Source organism: Dama dama, chromosome 11 (assembly GCF_033118175.1).
Source record: "Dama dama isolate Ldn47 chromosome 11, ASM3311817v1, whole genome shotgun sequence".
Taxonomy (NCBI): Eukaryota; Metazoa; Chordata; class Mammalia; order Artiodactyla; family Cervidae; genus Dama; species Dama dama.
Genome location: NC_083691.1, coordinates 41,725,861 through 41,750,009, shown reverse-complemented (window position 1 = coordinate 41,750,009; position 24,149 = coordinate 41,725,861). Strand labels below are relative to the sequence as shown.

The 24,149-nt window shown below is 37.4% G+C and overlaps 1 protein-coding gene across 1 annotated transcript in view; it reads left to right on the top strand.

Moving 5' to 3' along the window:
- ACTR2 (actin related protein 2) overlaps window positions 1–24,149 on the top strand; it is a 36,935-nt gene that overhangs the window by 9,390 nt on the left and 3,396 nt on the right. The window contains exons 3-8 of the mRNA XM_061155181.1: window positions 2,855–3,070; window positions 6,452–6,524; window positions 9,988–10,124; window positions 11,429–11,578; window positions 14,200–14,345; window positions 22,595–22,727. Of these exons, the coding sequence (XP_061011164.1) occupies window positions 2,855–3,070; window positions 6,452–6,524; window positions 9,988–10,124; window positions 11,429–11,578; window positions 14,200–14,345; window positions 22,595–22,727 (855 nt within the window). The remainder of the gene's footprint in view (window positions 1–2,854; window positions 3,071–6,451; window positions 6,525–9,987; window positions 10,125–11,428; window positions 11,579–14,199; window positions 14,346–22,594; window positions 22,728–24,149) is intronic.

Below are 24,149 nucleotides of genomic sequence, written 5' to 3'. Positions count from 1 at the left end.
TGAGCAGATTTTACATTATCTGATTATAAATAAGAAAAAGGTAGAAGTCTTGTAAGACTTTTCCATTGACAGTGGATTTTCCCTCTAAATAAATACCATTGTGCCTTTTTCATTTGAACTAGAACTAGACACATCCCAGTAATTGAGTCTTATTATATTTTTCTGTGATAGTCTTAAGTTTTTCTATAGTAGATCTTCTCAAGTTTGTTTTTAATATTATTTGTAAGTAACTTTGACAGATAAATATCATGCCTTTCTAGTGATGAGTATTTTAGCTAGTAACAGTAACTAGTTAAATCAGTGGCAAGTTTTCTTTTGAATAAACAAAAACATGGAAAACTGGAAATTACTATATTCTAAATTAAAGATCATGCATTTGTCTTAAAATCCTAAGGAGATTAAGAAAAGAGAGTACTTGCAGAGAACTCTTCACTGTTTTTTATGAAATTTCTTTCTAGGAATTTAATTGTGGTTTTAGAATATATTTGCTCTAATTTCCAATTTGAGGTGACATTGTTCAGAATGATTCTTGGTGTATCTAATCTACACTGCTTGCTTTTCATAAAATATAAATGCCTTTAAAACAGCATCTTAGCCAACTACTGTTAACTTTTCATTTTTTCAGGTAATAGGTGATGGTTTAGGCTTGAGGTCCAATGATGAGGTGGGTGGTAAAAAAAAAACAGAAAACTAAGGCCTGATCTGACCACTTGTAATTTTGATCTTGGAGATGAAGGCAAGTTCCATAAAACTTAGCATTTTGAAGTTTTGGAAGTTGAAATGTTCTAGAGAAAACTATCTTTTAGGATTTTTTGAAATAAAATTTTAGATAAATTTTTGAATTAGGTAGCTTGAGTTACTCAAGAGTGTTTGCACTAATTTGACAAGTTAATACTGGTTTTCTTCCATTTTAAATGTCCTCTTTGTTCAGAGGGATGGTAAGATACTCGATGCCGATGTTTCTTTCAGTTAATTCTTCATAGTATGTGTGCCCTAGAAGTAGACACATGACACTTTTATTTTGAGTTGGTATTCAGTCAGACATATGTAGGCCCCTATTCTTGCATGGAATAAGAACTAAATAGTCAGATGTAATTAGACCAGATTTATACTGAATTTGTTGAAATACAGTTGTGAATATGTATCAGTGATATAAACCATCTTAATTATCTAATCTGTTATTACCTTGTATAACACAAAGAAAGATACATTCCAGAAAAAAGTAACTAACATTATATATTAAATTATATTGATGACCAGAAGTCATATGGGTATTTGGAGATATAGATTCCTCCCCCTGACATTTTATTATGAAGTGTTTGGAATACACAGCAAAGTTAAAGGAATTTTACCATGAAACCCATACATCCATCACCTAGATTCTGACATTAATGTTTACTATGCTGAAACATCACATATCTATCCATTTGTCAGTCCATCAGTGTATCTTGTCTTTCAATGTATTTGAAATTAACAGTATTCTTCTCCCTAAGTAATTCAACAAATGCATGTCATTTACTAGAGTTCTCTAATATAAGATTTTTAGTTTTTCATTTTTGTATCAGATAATTCTAAATAGTTAATATTTAAGAAGTTTGAGTATTAAGGCACGGTACATTAATTTTATATGAAATTTAGTTGCAACAGAAACATTTTAGTGAATATTTCTAGCATCTGCTTTAGCTTTGTTTTTCCTTTTTGTTGCTTTCAGTGGATTTTCCAGTGGGGGGTTTTTTTTGTTTTTTTTTTTTTTTTTGGTTGTTGTCGTCTTTAAATAGAGTCCTTACCCTGGTTTCTTTCTTATCTCTTTTTTTTTAAATCATTATTTTAAAAAATTTTAAAGTCATATATTTATTTAAACTGCTGTTTTGAAACATCTTAAGATCTTACAGCAAATAGTAGCTATTTTTGATACTAGGATTTTTTTTTTAATTCATCAGTATATGTTTAAATCAGGATTATCTAGTATTTTGACTAGCCAATTTTTAAAGTAAGTTTTAATTCTGAGACATCATTAGCCCTATACACATAAAATTTGACTTTTGAAATGTGAGTCATCTTAAGTATGTGCTCGTTGGAGACAAGACTTGTGAGTATTCTGCTTCTTGGGTGATAGCATAGTTTTCCAGTGTTATACTTAAGATTGGAAATGTTGCTTATGAGATAGTTTTAAAGAAGAATTTCTTCTCTGTATCTTAATTTTTTGTATCTACAAATTATCTTTCATCTTGGTGAGGCACATATTGAAGCTTAATTTCAGTTTTAATTGAAGCATATTTAGGTAGACATTTGTGAAACTTACAAGTTTGTGGTGTGTATATCCATTATTACAGTATAATCAAAATCATTTTATTTTTTGCTTCTCATTATGCTGTATAGTACTGCACTTATCATTTTGATATTTAGTACAAAGAAATGTGCTGCATGCATTGAGCATTTTTCTACAAGTTTTTTTTTCCCCTGATGTGCTATCTCACATATCACAGGCCTTATTTTTTGAACATTTGAGCAAAAGAAAGAGATGAAACCTCATACAAACCCCTCCAAAATATGAAAATGTGGGGTTTATTTGTGCTAATGCTCTTCTTTTGGAAACATATTTATTAAAGGTAAGGTCAATTTATTGATTTAAACCACATTGTACATAAAAACTTACTATTCATGATTAAGATTTGCGAGACATTGTTCATGAAAGGAAAGATCTTTTTAACTTGTGGAATGAAGAAATTTATCTGAAAGTGCCAGAAATATTAAAATTAATTATTCCCCAGTTTTCCAAAATATGAGAGGATAATTTTCTGATGGTATTTTATGCAAAAATTTGGTCTAAAGCTTTGATATTATAATTTTCTAGGATCTTATGGTTGGTGATGAGGCAAGTGAATTACGCTCGATGTTAGAAGTTAATTACCCTATGGAAAATGGCATAGTACGAAATTGGGATGACATGAAACACCTATGGGACTACACATTTGGACCAGAAAAACTTAACATAGATACCAGGAATTGTAAAATTTTACTCACAGAACCTCCTATGAACCCAACCAAAAACAGAGAGAAGATTGTAGAGGTAAGTTTTTAGATGGGTTGTGCATATATGTGTTTCCGTGATGTGATATTAAAGCAAAATTTTTGTTTTATCTTACCTCTGTTGTTGAGAATAAAGGAAATAAGAATAATTGTTACTTTCTCCCATATCCTGTTTATTGAGCACCTAAGTTAGTCATTATAAGTAGAATATACCAGTAAACAAAGTCAAAATCCTGCTGCTATGAAATTTACCATCTAGCAGGGGAAAATAGACCAAAAAAAGTGAGTTAATTGAATGGTTTGTTAGAAGATTCTAGATGCTAAAGGAGGGATGGGAAAGAGTAAGGGAGATCGGGCATGTAGAAAGGCTGCATTTTTCATAGGTTGTGGTAGTACGTGTCTGTAAGGTGATATTTAAACGGAGGGAGTTAGCCAGTAACTAACCGGGGGAAAAGCATTCCAGGCAAAGGGAGTAACCAGTGTAAAGGTCTTGAAATGGGAGCAAGCGTTGCATATTAGTCAGCAAGGAAGCCAGTGTGGGCGAGCAACAGGAGAGGAGGTGGGAGAAATAATGGGGCCAAATCATCTGGGTCCCTGTAGGCTCTTATAGGAAGTTAGATTTAAACTCCGAGTGAAGTGTAGGGCTGTTACAAGGAAGAGCTATTACAGATTGAGGTTTCTATGGCTGCTGTGTTGAATGTAGAACATAAGGAGGCAAGGGTAGAAGAAAGACAAGTTTGGAGACTTTCAGTTATCTAGACACCAGATAATGATGGTTAGGATTAGGGGTAATAGCAGAGAGGGTAATGAGAAGTGGCCAGATTGTGGCTCTGTTTTGAAGGTAGGACCAGAAATATATCCTCATTTCTTAAATACATGTGATAGAGAGGTAACCCTGAAAGTTTCACTGGAGCAAAGACTTGAGAGTAGGACAGGATTTGGGAGGGAAATGAATCAGGAGTTCAGTTTTGGACATGTTAGGTTTTCTTTAGACATCCAAGCAAAAATGGTTACATATATAAGGTCAAGTTCAGGAGAAAAGTCTGAGACTGGAGGTATAAACTTGGGAGTCACGAGGATATAGATAATATATAGTTAACCAAAGAAGTGATAGCAGACAGTGGGGAGAATGCTGAGGGCCAGGGAGATGGGAGGGCTCAGGAAAGGAGGTAGAAACAGTAATGAGGTAGGCAGTTAAAGAAAGCAAAAAGTCTACATTCTTAATACTTTAGATAGGTAACTTTTCAACAGTTACCTTTAATTTGTTATATATGAGGTAGAAAAATTTAATTACTTTGTATTTTATTAGCTTTCCAGATACTGCTTGATGCAAGTAAATATTTTGTTTTACTCATTGACTATGTTGAGATGTTGATGGAAATTTTAGAAGAGATTTAAATTTTTTGTATTTTCAAATTTTGAGATCATGGTTTTAGCTACAGAATCATATAATTTCTTATGGTTCATATTTTTATTTACTTTTTTTCTCCTAGCTACCCCTGAAACTATGAAAAATGGGCTTTATTGTATTTATATTTTAATTGTGCTTTATACTTTCTAAATGATTTATAGTCAGTAATAGTTTGTAATGGATAAGTGGTCATTTATAATTGCTGTTTATTTTTAGCAATGCATTGCAAACAGAGTGCAGAGATATTTTTGTATTATATCAAGAGGTTACCAGACAAGGAAACCCCTTTCAAAAAAATAATACAGTAGCAGAATGGAAACCAAGTTTTCTTTCAAGTGAAAATTCAGGGAGATGGCATTTGCTATTTAGTGGATAACATCATATCTGTCCTCCACTAACTAACTATTTGACTAGGACAGATTTTTTTTAATCTGCAGAAATGGCAAGAATTAGTCTCACTATACACTCTTAGGTCTCTTCTTAGTTTAATGCTCTTTTTTACTTGTAAATACAAATTTGACTATGACTGATAATGCCCCATTTTAATCTCATTCAGGAAGTTGTTTCTGAACTACAAATACTTAATGATCTTGTGAATAAAAACAAATTTTGACAGACTGCCAAGTTGATAAATGCAAATACAGTTGATAAATGCAAATGACCTTTGAACAACACAAGGTTAAGGGTGCCAATCCCCCTCAGTCAAAATTTGTGTAAAACTTTATAATTTGCTCTCTGTATCCCAGGTTCTGCATCCCTGGATTCAGCTGATCTCGGATCATGTAATGTTGTAGTATTTATTTATTGAAAAAAAATCTGCAATTAAATGAACCTGCACAATTCAGAACGACCTGTGTTTTTCAAGGGTCAGCTGTAGAGCATCACTCTTCCATTTTCATCCCTGTAGCAGGGGGTAAAGGATGATGGAATAGAATACTAGTCAGAAAATTTAGGTGCTTAATTGATGAGTTTGTGTTTCAGAGTTGTAAAATTTATTTATTAGGATTAAAAATTTTTTTAATTTAGTTTTATTGAAGTATGATTGATCTACAGTGCTGTGTTAAGCTTCAGGCATACAGCATAGTGATTTAGAGGTTGTTTTGTTTTGTTTTGGCTATGGCATGTGGGATCTTGGTTCCCTGACCAGGGATTGTGCCCCCAGCAGTAGAAACACAGAGTTTTAACCACTGGACCACTGTGGAATTCCCCAGAGTTGTAAAAATTTAAATTGTATGTAATTCTCATTGTGGTCAGTTGTAAAATTTCTAAATCAGATATTCATAGCAGTAGTCTGCACTGCCAGTGAGTGAATGCTAACTGTGGATGACAGAGAACCCTACGGAATATTCCCGGCCAACCTGCGATACAGACGATGAGCAGCATTGCGAGCAGAGAGGAGGTGACGGAGCCCCTCCTCCCTGCAGTGGCCCTCCGCACAGCGTGGAGCGCAGCCTTGCTCCATGGGGAGCGCAGACAGCAGCTGAGCAGCTTCTGGATCTGCCAGCTTTCAAGAATTGTTTAGTTTTGTTTCTCTGCCATACCGTTTATTACCTGGAGGTAGAGCCACAGTCTTGCTTGGCCCAGGTTGAGGGAAACGGATGGGAACATTGGCAGTTAAGTAGTTTGTATAGTTTGTCTTTAAATTAAAAGACATTTCCCTTAAGGGACATGAGTTGAGAAAGTCTTGTTCAAAAACAGAACACTTTCTTTCACTCTGATCTGCCATTAGCTAAAAACTCTCAGAAATCTTTGCTTTGTAGCATTTAAGAAATGCTTGGGGACTCAGTGTGTATTAAAAAAAAATCCATCCTCAAAATTGGGGCACTCTGACAGCAGGACTTTTAATAGAGGCAAGAAACAGCTGAAGAGAATGGAAGATTCTTGTGGGTCTTTTGATTCTATTTTCATCAGCTAATCCACTCTGGCCATCAAGATAGAGTATATTAATATATATAATACATAATGTAATTTCTAAATACTAATGTTTTCCCTTTCCTTTTGCACTTTCAGGTAATGTTTGAAACTTACCAGTTTTCTGGTGTGTATGTAGCCATCCAGGCAGTCCTGACTTTGTATGCTCAAGGTGGGTGAAGCTTAACTTTCAGTATCATTAATTCAGCAAACATTTGTCCAGTTCAGTTCAGTTCAGTTGCTCAGTCGTGTTTGACTCTTTGCGACCCCAGGAACCGCAGCACGCCAGGCCTACCTCCCCATTTGTTACATGTATTTTATGTTGGAGGAATTTGATTTCTCAGGAAGTTTTAAGTCCCAGAAAGTGCAGTTTTATATATTTATATTTATTAAAATATTCCACAGTTTGTCAAATAAAATATACACATTTTTATTTTCTTTACTAAACAATGAAGGACTTAAGAAGAAACTTCTCAGTTTTTTATAAGTAGGAAGTTCCTTCTTTTAGGTTATTTAAAGTAAGAAAATTTTTGAAGGGAAGAATGAACATGGAATCTGTCCTCAGAATTTGTCAGAAGAGTTTAAAAAAGCCAGAAAGGTTCATATAAAACTATGTTTGTCAAATATATAGTAGATTAAATGTAAAGGAAAAGGCAGACATTTGAGAGTACCTTCCCAACTTTTGAAATTTATTTAATGGAGGGGACCTACTTTTACTTTGTTTTCTTGATCCTGTCATTAGTAACTGCCTCGGTATCTACTGGGAATAAAATAGTAGCCATGTAGGGAGAACTCTGTATCCTGGTGGTCTTGTGGAGAACTTAAGAGGCCATCAGATACATGCACAGAGCCTGTTGGGCACTTAAAATGTAAAGATCCCTCAAGAAGTTAGACTCTTCATGGGGAGAAGATATAGAAATTGATTTAGCATGTCAGAGAAGGTTTCTGAAGGAGGTGACAACTAAATGTCAAGCCTTAGTACTTAAGCAGTGTATGACAGTACAGTCGACCCTTGAACAGTGCTGATTTGAACTGTATGACTCCATTTATACGTGGATATTTTTCAGTAGTAAATACTACAGTACTACATGGTCCATAGTTGGTTGAATAGAGATGCAAAGGGCCAGCTATAAGTTATATGCAGATTAACCCCCACATTGTTCAAAGGTCAGTTGTGTTAGGAAACAAATTTTAACATTATGGTGATCCATCTGATTCTACACATGGAGGAGTAAAAGTCACTTTGTCAATATACGTACTAGGTTTTAAAACTGTCTTTACTACTTCATGCAGATACTAAGAAGATACTTGGGGAGAATTAAATTTCTAAAGAGGCTTTATTCATTCACCAAGTGTGGCATGAGCTTGGCGTTCTGTTTAGGACAGAGGATACGGCAGTGAGTCAGCTACTCAATAAGCTACATACGGTCTCCTTGCCCTTTAGTCCATTATAGGCAGGCTCTGAGGAACTAATGCTTGTCTGCATCTAGGAAATTGTGTTTCATTTTTTTAAAGTAAATTTCAGAATTTATTTTAGAAAATACTTTGGAAAAATAGATATTAAAAATTTTGAATCTAAACTTTGAAACGGGTGATTCCATTTAGGGGGTGGAGATGGAACACTTCTGCTAAAATGAATTTTAACTTTAATTGTACTTGAATAAAATTGACCTTAACAGATATTTCTAGCAATATTCATAAATTTATTTCTTCCAAGGAGAAGATATCCTCTCTTAACTCCTGTTATTTAGCTGCTTTTGTTTAAACATTGAATTCTTAATTTTGAGAAATGATAATCCAGTAATTCTAATCAAAAGAACTCTTCAGCTGAGGAAAAATTCTGCATAAAAACAAGGTGGCTAAAAGCTACCAGTTAAATCAAAAAAGTAAGAAGCTACATTTGGAGCCAGGAAAGGTTTTTGAATAAGAGAGGTGACACGATGATTCAAGAAAGTATGTTTGACTGCATTTTGTGTACAGGGTTGAGGGGAATAACTGAAATTATGGAGTTTGAGCTAGAGGTTAAAGTGGTCAGGGAGGGTATGAATGAAAAGTTAAGAACTACATTGAGCTTTAAAGAATCCTTCAGAATTGAAATAGAAAGAGTGAGTAATCTAGTGCTTTAGTTGGTATTACTGGGAGCATTTTTGAATTAATGATACTGTGGATTCTTTTTTTTTTTTTTGCAATAGAAAGTCTCTTGTTTAAAAGAAAGCAACCTTAAGAGGCAGTGTATGATTTTTTTTATGAAACTTGCAATATCAGTCAAGGAAAAACAAATTATATGAACTTCAGTAGGAGATGGTTTGAATAAATGTGATCAGAGATAAATTAGATGTTTTGTGCATAATAAGAAAGAGGGAGAGAGTCTATTCAGGGATGGGACAGTGATAAAATAATAAGCTTAAGCAACTGTAGATAATGCATATTCTGGTTAAAAGTATCATTAGACTTAAAAACTGCTAGAAAATGTGATTTAGAAAAAAGTGTTTTTTTTCCCCCTGAATTAACTCTGGCACAAAAGGTGAAATACTAACTTTCAGCCATTTGTACTTTATTATATATATATTTTTTAAATCTCATTTTATTATCATTATTTTTGTTTTTGGCCATACTGCACAGCATGTGGGATCTTAATTCCACAACCCCCTGACCAGGGATCAAACCCACGTGTCCCCTACCTTGGAAGCATATAGTCTTAACCACTGCACCATCAGGGAAGTCCCCATTTATACTGTTAAGTAGCACATAATGAGGAACAAAGAGACTTTCCAGGTGGCACTAGTGGTAAAGAACCCATCTGCCAGTGCAGAAGATGTAACAGACGTGAGTTCCATCCCTGAGTCAGGAAGATCCCCTGGAGGAGGGCATGGCAACCCACTCCAGTATTCTTGCCTGAAGAATCCCATGGACAGAGGAACCTGGTGGGCTACAGTCCATAGGGTCACAGAGTCAGACACGACTGAAGCGACTTAGAATGCATGTACTCAGAAGAAAGAAGATGGCTTCTTTGCTGTTCTTTTATTAAAAAGTTTAACTAACACTGTCTTCTTGATTTCTGGTTAATAAATGAAATGATTCTTTGGCTAGTCAAGATGAATTATTCTCAGATTTCTGGCTATTTTGTATCAACAGAAATTTTCCAAACAGCAGAGTTTTGAATATACTATATGACAAAAATAATAATAAAGAACTAGATTATTTCAGCAGATTCACTGTTAACTTGTGTAATATTTACCCTTCACAGTGGTTTTCATAAAAGTTATCCATGATACTTTAGAGAATTTGACGTCAGGGGAATTCAGGGATCGAGATTAAAGTTGGGATTAAAGACCATGTTGTATTTTTCAGTCCTCAGTCTGAGGGTCTGTTTCTTCCATCCCTGGAGGAGCGCATGATTAGACTAAAGGTCTCACAGGAGGCATGTGAGAGAACACCGACTTCAGTGTCTGTGTGTTAGAAATAAACTGCAAAATAAGCAAATAATAAAGAAATGCTTTTAGACCATTTTGGTTGGTTATGTTTCTTATCAATTAGTAAAGAAGCCAGCATTTTTGAATATTGAAATACTTGAAATTTGTTGGCTTTGATTTCTGATTTGGCTTTTTGTTTACAACTTCATGATTCTTTCACAGGTTTATTAACTGGAGTCGTGGTGGACTCTGGAGATGGTGTGACTCACATTTGCCCGGTGTATGAAGGCTTTTCTCTCCCTCATCTTACCAGGAGACTGGATATTGCTGGGAGGGATATTACCAGATATCTTATCAAGGTAAGCAAAAGAGAATATCATAGAATTAGATTTTGTAAGTTTGTATATATCTACTTAAAACAAAATTGGATGTATCACCTCAGGGTTCTAGTGAATCTGCACCACCAGAGAAGTGGCCCAGTACTTTATACATATAAAAATCTATATGAGATTCACACACATAATCTCTTGTGTACAAATGAGAGCTCATGATTACATAATTATAATTACGTAATGCCTTTCCTGAGGAATGGGAAGAGAGGTATGTCAAAGATGGAAGAAGACTCTTAAGGCTTCCTTGAACAACTTGGGCAGCCCTTCAGCCATAAAACCCTCTTTGAACAAGATGTATGTTAAAATTTATTTGTCAGTGTAATTAGTGATGATATTCTTTAAAATATTGGCCGATATTTAATATATAAGGCCACTCTTTGGAAGCATGTGTGGTTTTTGTAATGTAGGGGAAAAAAGATTTAGAATATTGTCTATACCAGAACTCTGTAGTTAGTACATTCTCTCCAGGTCAGTGGTTCTCAATCAGGGATGATGCTACTACTCCAGGGACACTTTGAAATGTCTGGAGACATTTTTTGGTTGTTACATCTTTGCAGGAAGGCTGCTAAACAAATCCTATAATGAACAGGGCATCCCCCACAACAAAGAATTATAAGGTCCAATATGTCACTGGTACTACTGTGGGGAGAGTGTTCTGGGTTGCGTTAAGTCTTCATATTGACATTGGGTTAGTAATAAGATTGGTAATGAGAATTATAATATCATTCTAAGACAGAATTCTATTTGAGGGTGACTACCAAAGGATTGCCCAAGAGTTTTCTTTTGAATGTAAACTCAAAGATTAGAGGATTTTTAGTTTTTTATGTGAAAAGTCTAATTTGTTTATGACGCATATTGTGTATGTTTTTGTTTTTCCTGTCAGGTTGAATTCTTGTTTATGTTTGTTCATTTATTTAACAAATACTATTGCCCCACTAATATGTGTCACACATATTTCATGATTATGGCATTGACTGAGTAAATTAAATTGCAGATTATAGGAATCCAGTGCTGAAATATTATTTATTAATATTTTGTCCATTTATTATTCATGAACTGTTAATTCTGTCACTCCCTATGAAACTTTTTTTGTGAAAGTGAAATGTAAAGTCTTTCATGGTAAGTAATATTCTCCTTTCTGAAATAGTAAGAGCTAAGGTTCTGCTGTTCATTGTATTTGGTATTGATGTCACATACTTAGCATTAATCTCTTTTGTGGAGTTGAACTCATTCAGATTAATTGTGGACTTACTGCTGTTTTTTTGTACCAGCTGCTTCTGTTGCGGGGATATGCCTTCAACCATTCTGCTGATTTTGAAACGGTTCGCATGATTAAAGAAAAATTGTGTTATGTGGGATATAATATTGAGCAAGAGCAGAAACTGGCCTTAGAAACCACAGTATTGGTTGAATCTTACACAGTAAGTGTATCTGATGTATGATATATATATGGTTTTAAAGTGGGCGACAGTGACTGTTGGTGTGTGCTTAAGGAGGTTTTCTTGGAATCTAGTACTTTGGGTTTGGGTTGTTATAATTTGTATATGTAAGACCTTTAATGTCTTTTCTACATTATGATACTATGATTTAGTTATTTTAATAAGGCAAGAATCATATATTGCTTTTCTACTTTAGGATACAGTTAGATATGAAATGTTATTTTGAGATTCTGGTACCTGGAGTAGCATTTTTCAGCATGGGTTTCACATAATGTTATTTCTCTGAGATGTTAGTAGGTATTGACAAAAATTTAAAATGTAGCGTTACATTGTCAGATGAGTTTGCGAGAGAGTCAGTTTCACTTTATTAAAGGACTTCTCAGAACCTTTGATATGCTGATTTGTACATGATTATGGTATTCTTCAGCATTTCATGGGACTGGTATTCTAAGATACTTTGGAAAATGGTCATCCTATAGGATTGCTTTAACAATTCAGTAGGTGACAGTCTTCCTGACTTAGTATTTTCTAAATGAGATGTTCAGAACAAATGTTGACTTGAAATTGTAACTAATGATACTTAGAACCAAGTTATAGTTTATATCAGGGGAGTTGAATTTTCAGTGTATTGCTGCCTTAAGTCTCATTTTCATCTGGGTAGAAAGTACTTCCATGCTGTGTCTTTGATCTGCTGCTGTTGTTTAGTTGCTAAGTCATATCTAACTCTTTGCGACCCCATGGACGCCTGCCAGGCTCCTCTGTCCATGTGATTTCCCAGGCAAGAATACTGGAGTGGGTTGCCATTTCCTTCTCCAGGGGATCTTCCCAACCCAGGGATTGAACCCTTGGAAGGCAGATTCTTTACCACTGAGCCACCAAAACTGGAATTGAGTGATAGGCAATAAAGCAAGTATTCTTCCACCATTTAATTCATATAGACAGAGCATATCACAAATATGTACAAAATAGTCACTTTAAAGATAATTTTAAATTTTTATAAGTTATATTTCATTTCAGAAGATACTGATCCAAATATTCAGTAAATCAGTACTTTGCAACTCAGTTATCTACAGATTTGCCCTAGGGATTCTTTCATGAGGCCTTCTTGATAGTTCCCCTAGATTTATAATTTATCGTCTACCTGACTTTGGAAGAAAGTGTCATGAGACAGAGGATAAGGGAACTAGAAATATAAAACATATTTTATCTCTTCCCTCCTTTCTCAGAATTTGAGGCAGGTTACAAAAGTATATGTGACAAATAAACCGGGAACTGATGAAGAGGGAAAATAGTGGACAAATAGAGGATAGGATAAGGTTTGGTGCAGAGAAATTGGGAGGCATACAGTTTTAACAGTTCTGAGAGGTAAGTAGTTCCTAGGGTAGGTGGCCCCAGGCTGATCTCCAACCAGAGCTTTGAGAAGAGCCACATTGTCCAGGTACAGATGTTTTATGCTAATGATAGTCTGCCACGTGAAGTTTCTCTATATATCTTGGGTGATTTCATGTGGTTTTTTAAAGTCACTGGATGGTTGTGTTTATTTAGTTAAGGGTAAATTTTTTTACAGAAAGAAATTTGGTACAATTTATAAAAAGATAATTCTGAAGTTTTTGAAAGATGTGATTGCGTTGCACATACTGTATACAGTTAGAGCAGACATGGAGTAAATGTCTTTAAGAACTTGCTTTGAGATACTTTGTCATGTTGGGAAGTGAGTTTGGGAATCTAAATATAGTTATTATAATTATGTTATTTTAAACTGATATACTGTTAGAAATGTTAATGTAAAACTAATTCTGGTCTTTCATATAGAAATGTGTCAAATGCCAGTATATACCAGCATGCTTGTTGCTTAGGTCAATTCTATTAATTGTGAGGGAGTTTTTGTTTAACATTTCTCATTTAATTAAACATAAACACGATGTAACTTAAAGGTTTTCTGCACAGGGTCATATGATAGTGGTATCTTACCAGTTGCTTAAATCTTATTTTCTTAAAATTATATTTATCTATTTAAAAATTTAATAGGACCTAGTAAGTAGGATACAACAGAATTGCCTAATAAAAAATAGGTTAGCATCCTTAAGCTCTTTTGATCATAAGATTTTCCTTGGATTAAATGATTTAATAGAAGTTTCACACGTGATACAGTGTTTGATGCCAAAAAAATAGTTCCCCAGAATAATTATTTGGTGAAAGAAATTTAAAATTTTTAATTGAATGTGTCTGTGCTACGTGGTAAAAATCTCCGTAAACTCAAAAATGTGTTAAAATGATAAAGAGAAACAGCATTGCTGTGGGTGATGAGCACTACCTGTAGTGCTCACTTGCACACACCAGTAGACATCACACATTTGTGTATTGGTGACTCCTTCAAGAAATTCCTGCTATTTGGGGGCAGGACATGTCATTTCAAAAGCAGGACAGAGCATGATAATAAAAACAATTATTTTAATGTATTTTACTTTGTCTTTTTTCAAAAATGTATTTTGGGGAAAATATATTGCTAATGATTTTGGTTATAAAACAGGCGTCCTAGCCCCTGAAGAACACTGGAAGCTTTTTAAATCTTTTGCTGATGCCTGATTGTTCTTGGTCTCTAGCTCCCAGATGGCCGCATTATCAAAGTCGGGGGAGAGAGGTTTGAAGCCCCGGAAGCTCTGTTTCAGCCTCACTTGATCAATGTCGAGGGAGTAGGTGTTGCTGAATTGCTTTTTAACACAATCCAGGCGGCTGACATTGATACCAGGTACTTTAGAAATTGTTGTTTCAAAGTTGCTTATCAGAAATAGATGGAATATAAATAGCTAGAGTGACCAAGTTGTCTGTTATCTCACCCAAGTTTTTGATGGGATGACACTGGTTGTTGAATGGCATATATCATTGTGTCTCAGATGCCCATTTAAATTTATTTTGAAATACTTTAAACATTGCAAGTTGCCAGAATAGAACAGAGAACTCCTGTACACTGCCCCGTTTTCCATTTCACTGATTTTAGCATTCTGCATGTTTGTGTGCTCCCCCCTCCCCTCCCTCCTGGTCTTGAGTCACTTGAGAGTAGGTTGAATATGTAAGTCCTCTTTACTCCTTGATGTTTACTTTGTGTTTCTCAGGAATGAGGCTGCTCTCTTACAGCCGCATTGCAGTTACTGAGTTCAGGGCATTGATTGCTGATGTACTTTTATCTGCCATCTGTACTTCAGTTTCGTTCTCTGTCCCAGTAATGCCCTTTATACAGTTTTTCTTTTCTCCAGTAAAGGGTCAGAACTAAGAGCACACATTGTGTTTAGTTGTCATGTCTCTTAGTTACCTTTTATCTGTTATAATCCCTCAGTCTTTCATGACATTGATATTTTTGCAGACTACAACTTGGGTTTGAATGTTTTCTCATGATTAAATTTAGATTTTGCATTTTCGGCTGGAACACTCCTTAAGTGATGTGTCCTTCTTAGGTTATCACATCCAGAAGTGATATCGGTTTGCTCCTATTTGGTGATGTTAGTGTTAAGCTCTTAGTGAAGTTTCCTGTTTTCTCCATTGTATCAGTTCAGTTCAGTCGCTCAGTCATGTCTGACTCTTTGCAACCCCACGGACTGCAGCACGCCAGGCCTCCCTGTCCATCACCAACTCCTGGGGTTTACTCAAACTCATGTCCATTGAGTCGGTAATGCCATCCAACCATCTCATCCTCTCTTGTCTTGTCCCCTTCTCCTCCTCCCTTCAATCTTTGCCAGCATCAGGGTCTTTTCAGATGAGTCAGTTCTTCGCATCAGGTGGCCAAAGTATTGGAGTTTCAGCTTCAACATCAGTCCTTCCAATGAACATTCAGGACTGATTTCCTTTAGGATGGACTAGTTGGATCTCCTTGCAGTCCAAGGGACTCTCAAGAGTCTTCTCCAACACCACAGTGCAAAAGCATCAATTCTTTAATTCTTCGGCATTCAGCTTTCTTTATAGTCCAACTCTCACATTCATACACGACTACTGGAAAAACCATAGCCAACAAACCACTGGTTTGTTGGCAGAGTAATGTCTCTGCTTTTTTTTTTTTTTTTCCTTCTTTTTTTTTTCTCTTTTTTCGTCACCAAACAGTGCCATGTAGCACAGAAAGTGAAGTCACTCAGTCGTGTCCGACTCTTTGCGACCCCATGGACTGTAGCCTACCAGGATCCTCAGTCCATGGGACTTTCCAGGCAAGAGTACTGGAGTGGGTTGCCATTTCCTTCTCCAGGATGTCTCTGCTTTTTAATATGCTGTCTAGGTTGGTCATAACTTTTCTTCCAAGGAGCAAGCGTCTTTTTATTTCATGGCTGCAGTCACCATCTACAGTGATTTTGGAGTCCAAAAAAATAAAGTCTGTCATTGTTTCCCCATCTATTTGCCATGAAGTGATGGGACCAGATGCCATGGTCTTAGTTTTCTGAATGTTGAGCTTTAAGACAACTTTTTCACTGTCCTCTTTCACTTTCGTCAAGAGGCTCTTTAGTTCTTCTTCACTTTCTGCCATAAAAGTGGTGTCATCTGCATACCTGAGGTTATTGATATTTCTCCCAGCAATTTTGATTCCAGCTTGTGCTTCATCCAGCCCAGCATTTCTCATGATGTACTCTACATATAAGTTAAATAAGCAGGGTGACAGTATACAGCCTTGATGTACTCCTTTTCCTATTTGGAAGCAGTCTGTTATTCCATGTCCAGTTTTAACTGTTGCTTCCTGACCTGCATACAGATTTCTCAGGAGGCAGGTCAGGTGGTCTGGTATTGCCATCTCTTGAAGAATTTTCCACAGTTTGTTGTGATTCACACAGGCAAAGACTTTGGCATAGTCAATAAAGCAGAAATAGATGTTTTTCTGGAACTCTCTTGCTTTTTCGATGATCCAGCGAATGTTGGCAATTTGATCTCTGGTTCCTCTGCCTTTTCTAAAACCAGCTTGAACATCTGGAAGCTCACGGTTCACCTATTGTTGAAGCCTGGCTTGGAGAATTTTGAACACTACTTTGCTAGCGTGTGAGATGAGTGCAATTGTGCAGTAGTCTGAGCATTCTTTGGCATTGCCTTTCTTAGGGATTGGAATGAAAACCGACCTTTTCCAGTCCTATGGCCATTGCTGAGTTTTCCAAATTTGCTGACATATTAAGTGCAGCACTTTCACAGCATCATCTTAGGATTTGAAATAGCTCAACTGGAATTCCATTACCTGCACTAGCTTTGTTCGTAGTGATACTTCTTAAGGCCCACTTGACTTCACATTCCAGGATGTCTGGCTCTAGGTGAGTGATCACACCATCGTGATTATCTGGGTTGTGAAGATCTTTTTTGTGCAGTTCTTCTGTGTATTCTTGCCACCTCTTCTTAATATCTTCTGCTTCTGTTAGGTCCATACCATTTCTGTCCTTTATTGAGCCCATCTTTGCATGAAATGTTCCCTTGGTATCTGTAATTTTCTTGAAGAGATCTCTAGTCTTTCCCATTCTATTATTTTCATCTGTTTCTTTGAACTGGTCACTGAGGAAGGCTTTCTTATCTCTCCTTGCTATTCTTTAGAACTCTGCATTCAAGTGGGTATTTCTTTTCTCCTTTGCTTTTCGCTTTGCTTCTACTCACAGCTATTTGTAAGGCCTCCTCAGACAGCCATTTTACTTTTTTTGCATTTCTTTTTCTTGGGGATGGTCTTGCTCCCTGTCTCCTGTACAGTGTCACGAACCTCAGTCCATAGTTCATCAGGCACTCTGTCTATCAGATCTAGTCCCTTAAATCTATTTCTCACTTCCACTGTATAATTGTTAGGGATTTGATTTAGGTCATACCTGAATGGTCTAGTGGTTTTCCCTACTTTCTTCAATTTCAGTCTGAATTTGGCAAGAAGGAGTTCATGATCTGAACCACAGTCAGCTCCTAATCTTGTTTTTGCTGACTGTATAAAGCTTCTCCATCTTTGGCTGTAAAGTATATAATCAGTCTGATTTCAGTGTTGACCGTCTGGTGATGTCCATGTGTAGAGTCTTCTCTTGTGTTGTTGGAAAAAGGTGTTTGCTATGACCAGTGCATTCTCTTGGCAGAACTCTATTAGCTGTTGCCCTGCTTCATTCTGTACTCCAGGGCCAAATTTGCCTGTTACTGCAGGTGTTTCTTGACTTCCTACTTTTGCATTCCAGTCCCCTCTAATGAAAAGGCCATCTTTTTTGGGTGTTAATTCTAGAAGGTCTTGTAGGTCTTCATAGAACTGTGCAGCTTCTTCAGCATTACTGGTCAGGGCATAGACTTGGATTACCGTGATATTGAATGGTTTGCCTTGGAAATTAGATCATTCTGTCGTCTTTGAGACTGCATCCAAGTACTGCAGTTTGAACTCTCTTGACTATGATGACTACTCCATTTCTCCAAAGGATTCTTGCCGAGAGTAGTAGATACGGTCATCTGAGTTAAATTCAGCCATTCCAGTCCATTTTATTTCTCTGATTCCTAAAATGTTGACGTTCACACTTGCCATCTCCTGTTTGATCACTTCCAATTTGCCTTGATTCATGGACCTAACATTCCAGGTTCCTGTGCAATATTGCTCTTTACAGCATCGGATCTTGCCTCCATCACCAGTCACATCCACAACTCAGTGTTGATTTTGCTTAGTCTCCGTCTCTTCAGTCTTGCTGGAGTTATTTCTCCACTGATCTCCAGTAGCATATTGGGCACCTACCAACCTGGGGAGTTCATCTCTCAGTCCTATCTTTTTGTCTTTTCATACTGTTCAGGGGGTTCTCAAGGCGGGAATACTGAAGTGGTTTGCCATTTCCTTCTCCAGTGGACCACATTTTGTCAGAACTTTCCACCATGACCGGTCCGTCTTGGGTGGCCCTAGACGCACAGTTTCATTGAGTTAGACAAGGCTGTGGTCCATGTGATTAGATTGGTTAGTTTTCTGTGATTGTGGTTTTTGGTCTGTCTGCCCTCTGATGGAAAAGGATAAAAGGATAAGAGGCTTATGAAAGCTTCCTGATGGGATGGATAGACTGAGGGGGATACTGAGTTTTGTTCTGGTGGGTGGGGCCATGCTCAGTAAATCTTTAATCCAATTTTCTATTGATGGGTGGAGCTGTGTTCCCTCCCTGCTGTTTACCTGGGGCCAAACTGTGGTGGAGCTTCCCTCCTGGCTCAGATGGTAAAAGCATCTGCTTGCAATGTGGGAGACCCGGGTTAGATCCCTAGGTGGGGAAGATCCTCTGGAGAAGGAAATGGCAACCCACTCCAGTACTCTTGCCTGGAAAATTCCATGGATGGAGGAGCCTGGTGGGCAACAGTCAGTGGAGTCACAAAGAGTCAGACACGACTGAGCGACTTCACTTTAAACTGTGGTGGAGGTAATGAAGATAATGGTGACCTCCCTCAAAAGATCCCATGCATGTACTGCCACAGTCCGTGCCCCCAGCCCTGCAGCAGGCCACCACCGACCCACGCCTTCGCCGGAGGCTCCTGGACCCCCGTAGGCAAGTCTCCTGTGGGGTCACTGTTCCTTTCTCCTGGGTCCTGGTGCACAAGGTTCTGTTGTACGTTCAGGAGTCTATTTCCCAGTCCTGTGTAAGTTCTGGCAGCTTTATGGTGGGGTTAATGGCGACCTCCTCCAAGAGGACTTACGCCGTATCCATACCCAGAGCCCCTGTCCCTGCGGCAGAGCACTGGCGACCCGCACCTCCACAGGAGACGCTCAGACGCAGCTCTGTCTCAGTCTCTGTGAGGTCCCTGGGTCCTGGTACACACAAGGTTTGTTTGAGCCCTCTGAGCGTCCTCTCCATTGTATAAGTTTTCTTTTTGTTCCTGATTTATAAGTAATTTGTGGGAAAGTACTTTCAGTAGTGTCCAACTCTCTGCAAACCCGTGAACTGTAGCCCGCCAAGCTCCTCTGTCCATGGAATTCTCTAGGCAAGAATACTGGAGTGGGTGGCCATCCTCTTCTCCAAGAGATCTTCCTAACCCAGTGAATGAATCTGAGTCTCCTGCATTGCAGGCAGATTCTTTACTGTCTGAGCCACCAGAGAAGCCCCAAAATACTTTTGAGACTGTGTAAATCTCCTTTTCTTCATCAGTTTCTGACTTGCACCCCTTTTATCATCAATTGATGATTTTTGCCTCAATCCATTTTTATTGTGATGGTTGCAAAAAGATGATTTATCTCACTCTGTCATTCCTTCTGTATTTATTGGCATTCTAGCATAAGGAGCTGCCTTTCCTTCTTCCTTGTTTTTGTTAATTATCAGTATGGACTTGTGGTTTTATTCAATGGATTATAATTTCTTATCTCTGCCTTATTTAATTTTGGTGCTGAATTGTCCTGATTTGGCCTGTGAGAGCCCCTTCAAGCAGGCTCCTGTGTCCTTTGTTGTTTAGTCTCTAAGGCATGTCAGACTCTCTGGGACCCCATGGACTGTAGCCTGCCAGGCTCCTCTGGCGATTCTCCAGGCAAGAACATTGGAGTAGGTTGTTGTTACCTTCTCCAGGGGTTCTTCTTTGCACCCTCATCTCTTTTGAGCATGTTCTATTTCATTCTCTTTTGTGGCACAAGATATTCCCAGCTCATCTTTAATTTTGGTTTCTGAAGAGGCTATCAAAACTATACAAAGAAAGGGTCCTCAGAAGTATTAGTGTCCCCACCTGTTGTCTTCCACCTTAGTGCTACTCCCTGTATTTCTTATTTTCTTACACAAGAGGTAGCATCCTGAAAATACTCTTTTGAACTTTGTTTTTTTCTCTTAATATATCCTAAACAGTCTTATACCACTTCCTGTGTGTTGCTGTTGTTCTTTTTTCCACTGTGTACACATAATGGCTTCTTCAGTGAATCCTGGTTATCTAGGTAGGGTCCAGTATTTGTGCTGACAGATAATGCTGCAGTTAATAACCTTGCGCACAGTGTATCTTTGTATTGTTGGGATATATGTCCTGAAAAAACGCCTGAGTGGGGAATAGTTGGGTCAAAAGGCAAATGCGTGTGGTTTTGTAATTGCTCAATTCCCTTCTTTTAAGGTTGTACCCTTTCTCTTTCCTACAGTCATGTCTGAGGACACTACAATTGTTCACAGAGTTTGTCAGCATTTTATTTGCATGTCAGTCTAATGAATGAGAAATGATATCTCAGTGTAATTCTAACTTGCATTTCTCTTAAGATTGAAGTTGCGTATATTTTTCTATGAGTTGTGTGCTAAGTTGCTTCAGTTGTGTCCACCTCTTTGCAACCCTCTGGCTGTAGCCTCTCTGGCTCCTCTCTCCATGGGGATTTTCCAGGCAAAAATACTGGAGTGGGTTACCAATGGCCTCCTCCAGGGGATCTTCCCAACCCAGGGATTGAACCCAAGTCTCTTACATCTCCCGCATTGACAGGCAGGGTCTTCACCGAAGGAGCCAACTGGGAAGCCCTAAGGACCATTTTTATATCTTTTCTTGATGAATTATCTATTTGTGGCTTTTGCCTGTTATCTGTAAAATTTTTGTAATTTTTTTTTCCTCTCAATTTTTAAAGAAGTTCTTTTTATTTGAGCTCTGTGATCCATTTGTAGATATTTTGTAATTTTTCATTTGTCTTTTCTGGTGTTTCTGGCCACACACAATTTTGGTTTTATTTAGTTATATAAGAAGATTTATAATCTTTTATTGCAGCTTGAGTTTGAGTCACAGAAAGCTCTCCTCTTCACCCAAGTTGAGAAATTCACTCAGAAACATTTTATTAAGCAAGTGTTTGCTTACTTCTTTATTTAACCCTAATGAAATAACCACCTAATTTTTGTGGGAGGCTGGGGAACAGGATAATAATGATAATTAGTAAAAATAGCAATTGTCTAGAACAAGCTATAAATCTAATGGAAGATGTTCAGAAGTCTAATCTAGACTTCATAATTATGATATATTCTCATAGTGGGGATTGATTGGGTAGATGCTTTTGTCCCTTGATGTAATGATCATTAATAGCAAGATTATATATAAAAGTGCATACCTGTTGGTGGTGATTGAAGTTTTGGTGATGCTAAAGCACTGGAGTCAGGTTCAGTACCCTTTCCACATTGCTAGCATTGGAAAGTTGCAGCACTCAGATTTTGTTCTGCATGTTCAGTGTATTGAAAGCATACATGTAAATGCTCATGGGCATATACCACATGTAGCTATACCTCAGCTGCTTAGTTTGTTACATTCATGCATGCATCTGCAATTAAATGCAATACAAAACTTCTTCTAGAAGCTAGAATTACAATAGCCTGAGCCCTTCAGAACCTGAAAGGAAGTAAAACCTGGAAGCCAGTTTGAATGAAGCCAAAATGGATACAACTTAGCTCCTGAGCTTTACTAAAAAAAAAAGTTTCTTCGACCCTCACATAGATTATACTGTTAATACTTTTACTCCATATGCACTTATTTTAGATTTGATTATCTGGTATCATGACCAACAGCATATTAAGGAAGAAAGAGAGGACTGCTATTAGACGCAAGCACATCAATCTAACCAAAAATAATAGCCAGTGGCCTCAAAGCAGGGGAACAAAAGGGAAAACTACAAAAGGCAAATGGAAAAATTCAAAAGCTAGAAGTGGAGTCATGGTGGAATATGGTTTATTATAGTACACTACCACATCGAAGTGGCTCCGTGGAAGCACTGTTAAAGCATAACCCAAATACCTCTCCTTTGTGATGAGAACTAGTCGTTACTGAAAGACTTAATTACATTTGCAAGAAAATGTGTTATGTGCTTTAGGAGTATTGTCATCAAAATGATGATAAATTATATATTAGTTTATATATTAATTATATATATAATTAATATATAATTAAAATTATATATTAAGAGTTTGTTATCTGTTTACAGTAGTAATAGCAAGCTTTCAGCCCTGCGGTTTACATGTTGAATTTTATTTAATTCTCCCAGCAACCACCTGAGGCTAATTAAATAAAAGCAACTCCTGAGATACTGTTTTCCTAATATGAAACCCCTAATGAATACCTGTTGTGTCTTCCTAGATCCGAGTTCTATAAGCACATTGTGCTTTCAGGAGGGTCTACTATGTACCCTGGTCTGCCATCCCGGTTGGAACGAGAGCTTAAACAGCTTTACTTAGAACGAGTATTGAAGGGTGATGTGGAAAAACTTTCTGTAAGTATCAATCAATACTCCAACTGTTAGCATACTGTTAAAACCCTGTTAAATAGCTTGTGAATTTTGACAACCACCAGAGGGAGCAAGAAGTCTTCCTAAACAAATGTCTAATGCAGTCTAGTGCAGCCTTGAAAAAAGTAGGAAGAAGTAAATGGTTCAAGATGAGCTTTGTCTCAGCGGTCCTAGTGCCAGCTCACCTTTCTACTCAGTGAACTGAGACAGCTGGGTCCAGTGACAAATGTTTTGGTTCATCTGTAACAAATAGCCTGGAACCAGGGTGCCTGTACATGGGTGGGAAGAACCTCCTATACTGTGGAGAGAGGCCCGTTGGTTTTGTTTTGGTTTTTTAATATGTCATCAACATTCGGTGCTACTCTTGGACTGTCTCGTATTTCTGATTTAAAATGATTTTCTGGCTGTTTCTTGCATATGTCTTTTATCTCCCCAATCAGATAGTCTCCAGTTCTTCAGCATCCCTGTCAGCTATCATAGCTCTTAAAACAGACTTGAAATGATAGTTGTTGATACATAGAGTGGAAAGAAATTTTTAAACTAGGGTGTAACAGTTGATGGTTATTTGACATTGATTTTTCTCTACAAACCCTGGACTGTGTGAAGTACACTATACATACTATGTGCTCAACTAGGAGTCATTTAATTCTAAGTTAATCTCTGAGGTTTGTCTCACCAACTTTGATCAGCTGTTTTAGATAATGAGAGTGCATCATACAGAGGGCTTTATTATATTGGAGACACTATATTACATCTTTCATTTGTGACTCAAGTTACTGAAATTAAATTCTGTATGGACTCATACATGAAACAGATCAAAAGACTTAAAGGAGGCGTGTTGTCTAAACTTCACTCATTTGTCTGATTTTATTGAGTTATACATATAATTTAAATCAGTCTTAGATGATTATTCAGCAGATACTTCTTGAACTCCTGTGTGCCAAACACTTGTTTAGGTGCTGGGAGAAACAAAACAGTGGTGAACAAAACTGTAATACTTTGGTTAGTAAAAAGCACTATGAGGAAAAGTCAGGTTAGGGGCTCGAAAGTGATAGTGATTGGGGGAGATGGTGTGCTTCTTCATGTAGAGTGATCAGAGAAGGGGCCCAATGAGATAACTTTTGAACAAAGACTGAAGGGAATGAGGAGCCTGACCCTCTGGGGGGAAGAGTCTTCCAGGCAGTAACAGTCCTGAGTTACAGGGAGTGTGTAGGAGTGGCTGGAGCAGAGAAGCAAGGGAGGGGACTGGGAGGTGAGCGCAGAAAGGTAGTCAGGGGACCTCCGTGGCGACCCAGTAGTTAAGACTCCACACTTCACTGCAGGGGGTATGGGTCCGAACCCTGGTGGGGGGAACTAATCCCACATGCCACATGTACGACCAAAAAAGAAAGGTAGTCAGGACACAAG